The 10,000-nt window shown below is 35.0% G+C and overlaps 1 protein-coding gene across 2 annotated transcripts in view; it reads right to left on the bottom strand.

Annotated features, from left to right (window-relative positions):
* The window catches only part of LOC144974961 (haloacid dehalogenase-like hydrolase domain-containing 5), a 33,559-nt gene that overhangs the window by 18,060 nt on the left and 5,499 nt on the right, over positions 1-10,000 (bottom strand). Inside the window, exon 2 of one of the 2 annotated variants that reach the window (XM_078918520.1) lies at positions 6,836-6,923. The exons of the other annotated variant lie outside the window; for it this stretch is intronic. Coding sequence (XP_078774646.1) covers positions 6,836-6,914 — 79 coding nt within the window. The 5' untranslated portion in view covers positions 6,915-6,923. The remainder of the gene's footprint in view (positions 1-6,835; positions 6,924-10,000) is intronic. 2 annotated transcript variants of the gene reach the window in all.

Genomic DNA, 10,000 nt, shown 5'->3' with positions numbered 1-10,000 from the left:
CCTCACCACAAATCAGAAATCCAAGAAATCGAACTAATAAAAAATAGAGCAATGAAATTTATAAATCAAAACAAAAAAGATTTAAAAAACATGAACTGATTTAAATCTCGAACAACTACAACAGAGAAGAAAGCGTGACAAAGTAACAATATTTTGAACTGAATAATAATAATGTGTGTCAACCAGTTTCTAGTATCCAGTCAGTAATTTGTTTCCATAAATCTCTGTCTAGTGCAAGTGTTCTTAGCTTTTGAATGTTATCATGTGTGTTAAGGTCATCATCATAATCATCATCATAGATTGTCGCTCCAACACCGAACCCACTCCACAGCATCTGTGGAGCAGACTCTTAGGTCATGGTCAGTGCAGCTGGGCCCATCTCTAAGGCTGTGCTCCATCGTCTGCTCTGGGCATCCACATGTACACAAGCTAGTCTCAGCCAGCCCCCACTTTTGACGTTTCAAGCTGTTCTCCCACTTTTTGCCCGTGCTCTGTTCAGTGTTACTCATTCATTCCTTGGGGAACTCGGTTCCGTAGGGCAGTTCTTCTCTCGGATCTTCAGCGGCTTCATTTGCATGATTGTCCCACTCCCTCCGTGTGGAAAGTCTGTATACAGCTGCATGGTCAGGGTTGATGCGTTCTTCCGTTTTGAAGCTCTTTCTCGACTTCAGTCTACTTGTCGCTGGGTTGTGGTCATGGAGTGGGTGCCTTGGGTCCATTTCCTGTTTATATTTCTGGGCTTTGGAAGCAGTGGCTCTTCGAATGTGGGGAGGTGCAATGCCAGCCAGCCGATGGAGGACTGGAACTGCAGTCGGTTTCAAGTTACCAGTAATGATCCGGCAGGTGCTAAGAAGCTCAGGGTCAATCTTTTTGTCATGGCAAGATCTTGTCTTCATTGTGTTAAGGTGCTGAGGCAATTGAATGTTTCCTTGTGCTGTTGAAATCAATTCTTCGGTTGTTGTTTCTAAATATATTTGATATTTTTTTAGATCGTGATTCAATGTGGTTGGAAGTGAAGTTGATATACGCCCTCTGTGCTTGACTCCTTATTTGAAGTAATCATCCATCGAGGTTTGTGATGGATTATTTTCATCTCATCGGAGCACGTGTTCGAACAGGTTTTATCCTTGTTTCTGCATCTGTCATATACATCTTCATTACTGATTTTGTCTGGCCAATGTACCCCAATAACTCGTCTCAATTGTTTGCGATGAAGGGAGTCCAGAGTGTTCAAATTCTTCTTCGTAAGACCCCATGTACCACAGTTGTACGCGAAGGATTGGCAGCACCACCGCTTCGTAGAGGCGTATTCTTTTCATTTCATTAATTATATTCGTCCTGTTCCAAACGTTGTGTAATTCTCTGAATGCAGTTTGAGCTTGCATTTTTCTCCGTTTGATGTCTTCATTCTCATTAATCAAGTTACGAGTTTTCTTACAGGTTTCCATTCCGCTTGTTTATTGTTAACCATTGTAATTTCTGTTTCGGATTCGTCGACCTGAATAATCTAATGTTGCAGAGTATTTGATATAATTAGTATGAGCTGTTTGGCCATGTCTTCTGTATCAAATATGATATCAATATCGTATGCGAAGATCAGTTCGCGGGTAAGGATTTGAAGAATCGGGGGATTTTGTCTTAATTCTTTTAGTGCTGCTTCCAAATATACGGTGAAAAGAATTGGGCTCAGACTGTCTCTTTGGGGAGTTCCCAGCGATGTTAATAGTGAAACTGTTTCTGCACCAGATGTAAGAGTACATGTTGTGCGTTCCAAGAGTGATCTTATTAGTCGGATATGATATTTTCAAGAAATGAGTTTAGTACCTTCTAAACTTTGTTCTGCAGATTGTATCAAAAGCAGAGCTCATGTCAATGCCCAATATAGTGAACTCTTCTTTGTATTCTTCAGTCCTGGCTTTCAACCACCTATGAACCCATACAATGTCACTGATACTCCTCTGAATTCGCTCTGTGTCGGAGACATATATTCCTCCACCTGTGATCTTATGCTGTTGAGTGTTATTACGCTGAACAGTTTTCTAAGTGTTGAAAGAAGAACAATTGGTCTTAGATTTTCTAATGGTCCATTTTTTTCCTTGTCAGGTTTATTCATCGGAATCAGGTTACCGGAGCCGAGATCAAGATGAGTTTTTTTGTCGAACATTCCATAAAACATGTTAGCAATATTTTGCAAAGGCCTAAACGATCAAGTTAAATTACTCCTCAGTGGTATTCAACAAAATAAGAGGAAGTCATCCAAGTTTATGGTTCCCCACTCAAGAGTGAATGTACACTTGTACTCATTCATACCATTGACATTAAGACAGTGTAATAGTCTCATATCTCCAGTGAAAGAAAAATACTGTGGTCTGTGGAATCTTCAAAATTTGAAGTTAATAATAATAATAATAATAATAATAATAATAATAATAATAATAATAATAATAATAATAATAATAATAATAATAATAATAATAGACGTCTAATAATAATAATAATTTAATAATAATAATAATAATAATAATAATAATAATAATAATAATAATAATAATAAAGTGTTCTTTTATAGCGCTAAACGCCGAAGCCTCAAAGCTCTTTACAATACACTTATCAAACCATAAACACACTCGTACCGAGCCAAACAGACACACATAACAGTTGCACACACTAACTATGCAAGTTTTACAAAATAGTAACCTTTATTATTTGAGTAGTATAAAATAAAGTGCGGTTCGCATGTTATTTTAAAAACTCAAACTTTTTATTCATCTAAAAATAAAATCAAGGGCAACAACTTGTTCAAATCGAAGGGAATGTTAACAAGCGTGTACATGTGATTTGTCATAATATAATATAGTGTTTATGTTCTTAAAGATGTTATAAAATATCGGTAATTTACACGAGTTATTAATTGTTAAATGTAGTTGACCTCATTTGAACTTTATTGATCTCTAGTTGACCTTCAAGTTGTCGAATTGGAATTTCAATGGATCAAATGTTTTTTATCAATCTTACCAACTCTGAAGAAAAATATTTTTTTACACGAATGTGAAACAACTCGAGTTTGTTTTTTTTTTTGTTCACTAGGCCGTAACTCTACTAGATCTACATAGCTAAATCGTAATGCGAAATGACATTGAGTTTACAATAATAATTTGTGACGTCAGATTATCAAGCGTTCAATTTCAATAAAATTCGATTAAAAAAAAGAAGTAGACGTCTAGATAGATATATCATAAACGTTTTTGAAAATCTGTTTGATTCAAAGATAACGAAATCAGATTCGATTGAGGGATAGAATGAAATATTTCTTACACTCTTGCGTTTTGGAATTCGAACTTTGTTCCCAAAGCTCACTCGCAAGCTCGTGTAGCAATTGAGAACACGTTTGGATTTTTTTTTAAAGAATTTTTTTTTTTAATTTTTAAATAGAGAAAAACGAAAAAACAAACCCAATAGTGTAAGAATCGTGCATTATTCTAACGAGTCGTATTTATTAATGTGTATAATTTATGATGCTACTTTCATTACGAGACATTGGTATCAATGTATCAAGATTATTTAGGAACTGCCTGGGGGGAAAACGAAGAAAGATGGTTGGCATCGATATATTCGATCCCGCCAAATTCTTTAAATGCAAAAAACCAAATTGACGCAAAATCTATATTTCTATCAAGCTTTTGACAAAATAGACAATAAAATACTTTAATAAAAATTGTAATGTAAATGATGTCAGAATGCGATCTCAATTGTGTCTGGCTTGACAATGGTCGCAGTTGATAAAGAATTAATTATAGTCAGATTTTTAATAAATGGCGCGTGTTTTTCTTCTTTTTCTCAGCAGCCCTCCAATGCATAGCTGCAAAAATTTGAATGAACCTTTGAGTCAATTTGTCTTAAGAATAAAGTATTTTTTCATTAATTTTAAAACAATAGGAAAGGATTTCGTTTATAACAGCTATATTAAAATCGATAACAGGTGAGGATCGGAACTCGTAGAAGATTTACATTACCAAAATTATGAATTTTCCGCATATCCATTTTGAAGGAATTCGTTAACCTGGAGTGTTCGGTTAATTGAAGCTTAAACTATATATGTGCAGTATTTGAATATGAAGCAACGAATGGCAATTATTAACTATCAGACATTTACATTTTATAACTATCAATACACGTTGCTGGTGAATACAAACGAAAGTGAACATAACGCGCTTCCAATATAATTTTGATTGCAAAAGTTTGATAAATAGCTTGTGTTTATGCCAAAGAGGATTATATAAATTTATGTAAATTTGTCAAAAGTAAAAATTCATCAATTATGAGACAGTGTCTCCACAAATATGTGTTCAAGAACAACAACAACAACAACCAAGAAATACTGGACGCATCAATCAGCACAGTCTGATGACGAGGATGATGAAAAGGAGAAATGAAACGATTACAGAAAGATTAGGAGCATCACTCTATCCAATTAAATGTAATTTACCTCTAGTTTGCGAAGATTGAGGCATGCCTTTTCTCAGTCTATTCTTTGTTATCATTTATTGCCTCGTCGGTGACAGTAAATGTGGTGTTCCTCCTCTCAATCTTTCCCTCTACTTCGGCCCAATGACCTCGATTGGATTGGGCTCACAGTGATATGGGGGAAGTCGCGCAACCTCGTGTCAAAACTCCCTGATTAGACAGTCTGCTTTGAAAGCTGTTTCTGGTTCATTTCTTTTTTTTAATTTTTACTAAGGAGTATAGTAAGCATTTGATAAATGGTCAGAATATGTAGTACTGTCTGATTGAAACCATAAAATCATGTCAGCTTTTATATTTGCCAAAGTTGGAGCCTTAAAGTGACCATGGGCCAACGAATGATAGCGTTGTCCAATACAATACAGCTGGGTGCTTCAATGGAGGGCAGCAAACGATATTTAGTCGGTATTAAAACACCTTTGCATTGACCCCAGAATAATATTCCAGATGATGCAGAGAAGAAAAAATTGCATGCATCCTTTTAAATATCCAGTATCATCACCACTTGCAAGAATAACAATTATTCTCTGTCCAGAACCCATAGGCCTTTTTCTGCTTGAATAATCAGGCGTCCAATATTTTTTCGGATGTATATTTACGCTCACCCATACATATTTGGGTGATATCCATATCAAAGTTATCTATGATCCTTTTCCTGCGACGTCGTTCTACACTTGTGAGCTCTCTGTCGTATTTCGATAACGATCTTCTCATGGTTGATTGTGAAATTCCAAAACCATTGCCGTCCTCTTTAATGAATTATCGATAGATACAAGAAAACTTCTTTTAGCAGCTTTACGAGAGTGAAACCGATAGATTCCGTACCGTATCGTGTAGTTTAAGAGCCTAATATGTTTTTAAAACCTTTAAAGGCCCTGTGAAACGTTCATGCATAGACAAAAATTTGTCAAAGTTATATAAACAGTGTTTTTTAAATTTAACAATATTAAGTATACAATCACTATTTCAAATGATTTAAAGCGAGAGATTTATTATCAGTCTTTGGTAATTGCGGCATTATTTTTTAAATGAATAAATGAGCTTTTATATAGCGCAATATCCACTTAATGTGCTCAAAGCGCTTTACAAGGGGTCCCTGGCCAACAACAACATTTAACATGTAGGACAGGACATGACGCCTGTTAGGCGACATTACAATTTTTTTCGGACAGAGACAACGCTGTTAACGGCCAGGTACTCCTTTTACACATGAGAACGGTGAGAGAATGTGAGTAAAGAGCCTTCTCCAAGGACTCAACTATGCGCCGAGCGAGGCTCGAACCCAGGACCTTCCTATCCGAAAGCGAGACGCATACCACAAGACCACATAGCCGCACAATGTAGACATTATGTAGATTATACGCCATAAATAATACGTTTTAAAATTTAATACAAACTACATAAGTGGTATGTTTATAACACTTAAAGTGAATTGTTATTATTTGGAAAGTAGTATGACGTGAACTCATAATCACTACGTCAGCACAAGAATTTTTGGAAATACGATGAATTCATTCATACTTTGTGGTGCGTAACGTGTTTTCATTTTTTACAGTGTAAAATCTATAATTTTATGTCAGGTGTTTTAAAGTAGTTTTTTATAGGTCTTAAAGAAGAAAACTTTTTTAATATGGCATCAATTTGGTCCAAAATCTAGATTCAGGTAAGATAAATTGATTCAGAGGTTGACACAATTTTTTACAACTTTTGATAGAGGGACAGCTGAGAAAAACCAGAAAAACACGCGCCATTAATAAAAAATCTGACTATAATTTCAAGTTATCAAGCATTTTGATAACCTGAATTAGGAGTCTATAATTGTAATAATTCTTGATCAAATAGTTTTTGACAAAAATATCAAAAGCATTGACAACAGTTTTAACCCCATGAAATAAAAAAGAAAACCCGTCAGTTGTGAGTTCAGTCTTTAAAAGTTCCTGATACGAACGGCGAGAACACATCAGAATTGGAACACCGTTTTCTTCATCTGACGTGTGATAACGCACTTCTGTCCCTATAGAAAATGACATTCAATGAAAACTGAGGACAAATATTATATTTATTAGATATTTGTCAAATGGTGGCTGTTTCTATATCTGGACAATGGGAGATGCAAACAACCCCCCCCCCCCCCCCCAAAAAAAAAAAAAAAAAAAAAAAAGAAGAAAGAAGTTAAAAAAAAAAATTAAAAAAAAGAAAAAACAAACAAACAAAACAAAACAATCAAAGCAAAGCTCAACAGTGGTAAAGCAAAATTATTGCGAGTACATGGATGTAAGCTGAAATAGCTGCATGCAGGGATAGCGTGTCGTACCTGAAGATCTGTCCGAATCACTGTCTTCGTTCAAAGATTCCGAAATATCGATATGGATTAGTTTTCCATTCAGCGCCATGATGGTGACCTGTGTGACGTTGATGGAGAATGAAATGAGATTTGAGAAGATCGTCAAGACAACCTTTTCATAATTTCTTTAACTGGCGTACTCTAGAAAGAAACGTATTTAAAAATTTGGCCAGAAGACTCGTCCTTCAAGTATCGATCGATTTAAATTACCTTTATCTTTGCAAAAACTCTCAAACCTGGGACCTCACAAAAAAGATAAAGCCTTTACTATTTCCGCAGTTAAAAAAAAAGCAATATGCCTTTTGGCTATCCATTGGACCAAATCCAGTTACAGGGACCAACTAGAGAAAGGGATTTCTTACATAGCCACATGGGTCCAATAAAAAACAAAAAACAAAAACAAAACAACATCAATAACAAACAACAAAAAACAAACAACCTAGGATTACATTTAGAGCCATGTATAAATCAAAACAGAGACTGTGGTTTTAAAAAAATATAGTTACATTGACTTAACTCACTCAATCCTAGAAATTTTTGCTACTTTTCAAAATTAGAAAAATGTATTAAAATGAGCATGTACATAGTTTTATTCAACTACCATTAACATGCAAAAAACAAACAAACAAACAACAAAAAAAAAACAAAACAAACCAAAACAAACATTAGCTTTGATACTACGCCTATAATTTGTTTCAGAAAAATGTAATAAGTAGGCATGGGGTAAAAGTAACCCGGGTAAACTACGGATATAGTCGGTGTTAGGGTTGAGTGAATTAATGCAGAATGCGACTTCTAAGACAGACATATTGGCCCAATAGAAAAAAAGGGGGAGTGGGGGGGGGGGGGGTATTTATTACTATAGCCATATTGACCTAATACAGAATTTGACTACTTATACTACTTATATAGGCATATTGACCTGGTTGAGAGGATGGCTACTCATATTATAGCCACTTTGACTCAATACAGAATATGACTACTTATAAGGCACATCGACCCAATACAGAGGTTAGTTTTATCTTTAATAAAACCCCATTGGCCCAGTACAGAAAATGACGACCTATACAGCCATATATAAACCCAATAGAGAGGGTGATTACTTATAATATAGCCACATTGACTCAATACAAATTATGACTACTTAAACAGACATACAGACCCAATAGAGAGGGGGCTATTTATAATAGAGCCACATTGACCCAATACAGAATATGACTACTTTTACAGTCAAATATAGACCCAATGGAGAGGGGGTTACATAATAGAGCCACATTGACCCAATACTGAATATGACGACATATACAGTCAAATATAGACCCAATAGAGAGGGAATTACTTAATATAGCCACATTGATCCCAATACATAATATGACTAATTATACACCCAAATTAGACCAATAAAGAATAGGACTACATTTACAGCTATATATTATGTGACGGCTCAGCTAAGACTCAATAATTTCAACTGTTATTTATGATCAATAATACGGTAATTGTGAATTATAACTAGAACGACTCAGCTTGGACGAAGATTTTTCTGCAACTAAACATACAACATGATTTTCTTACTGTGTTTTCAAGAGACAAACAATGCCTAAACGTTCGCACATCCAACATTCATACTTACATCCAACAAATACACAATACAATATGCGTAACTCTCCAAGAACACCATCATATTCACACACAGCCAAACAACTGTTATCAACGATGGTAGATTCTATCATTTTGATGTTAGTCTAGAACAGACCTGCCTACTACTACGAAAATTCTAGTCTCTTGCCTAAAAGTGTGTGTTGTAAGGACGGTGACTAATTCGGCTATTTTGTGCGGGTAATATCACGCTCTCTAGTATACGACGGCAGGTAAGATACCCGCCTTCATACTTTCAACGCAAAAGATTTTCAAAGAGGAATTAGCAACACATCCGGTATAGAGAATATTTTGTTCCTTTCATACTTAAACTTACTGTTGTCATGATGAATCAAATCACGTGATATTGACATTCGACTGCTAGACTATAATAATGTCCACGATGGTCGACTGTCAATTCTATATTTAGGCCCATGAAAGCGTCAATGAAACAACAAATTGAACCAAAAAAACAAAAAAAAAAAAACAACAACAAACAAACAAAAGAGAAAGTGTGTTCTGGTGAATCACGTTATTTCAGTCAGCTACAATGCGAGCACAATAACTTTTGTCTCCACTATACTTTCTAATATTTTTTTGGTTGTTCTTTGACGCAAATCCTTCGATTTCGAGTCTCCAACTCACGAGCCGATTAGATTAATTTTATTTTAGTTTTTACTCACAGAAATGTGTACTTTCGACGATCTTCACTTATCAATAGCGACAGGATACTTTTTGCCATTGTCATTCGTAACCGACATATTTTCCTTCCGAATCGAAGCTCTCTCATCTAAAAATAGATGCTAACTTGTTGACGCTATGACGTATCTAGGTACTAGTCTCAGTCTAAGCTTGTGAAATCCTGGCTCAGCAAATGACTAAAACTTGACTAAACGTAGCCGAAGGTACCGTGGTTTTAGTCTGGGACTTCCTTAGTCAGCTCACATGAAATCCAAATTTTTCAAGTCCTTGACTAAAGTCAGAGATAGTCAGAGACTTAACGCTAATCCGCGTTCATGAAAACAGCCCCTGGATGTAATATATTTATTTTTGCCAAATTCTATAATAAATTCTCTCTATTCACTTTCTTTGGGTTTATTTCATATTTTAATATACCCCCTCCCCTTCAAAAACACATCAACAAACTCAACAACTAAAGAACAAAAAAAAAAAAAAAAAAAAAAAAAAAAAAAAAAAAAAAACCCGACCCCCCCCCCCAAAAAAAACAAAACAAACCAAAACAACTCCACACAAAGCAAAAACAAAAACCCAAAATACCATTGAAAAACACATGCATAAAAATCCAAACAAAAACAAAACCAATTCCAAACAATAATGTTTTAAAAAATCTCTCTCTCTCTCTCTCTCTCTCTCTCTCTCTCTCTCTCTCTATATATATATATATATATATATATATATATATATATATATATATATATATATATATATATATATATATATCTCACTGTGCAATAATCTTGATTCCCCTTCATGTTTGTT

Source organism: Berghia stephanieae, chromosome 6 (assembly GCF_034508935.2).
Source record: "Berghia stephanieae isolate SIO BIC M18660-M18661 chromosome 6, UCSD_Bste_1.3, whole genome shotgun sequence".
In the NCBI taxonomy this organism is placed as follows: Eukaryota; Metazoa; Mollusca; class Gastropoda; order Nudibranchia; family Aeolidiidae; genus Berghia; species Berghia stephanieae.
This window is presented reverse-complemented; position numbering and strand designations above follow the sequence as displayed.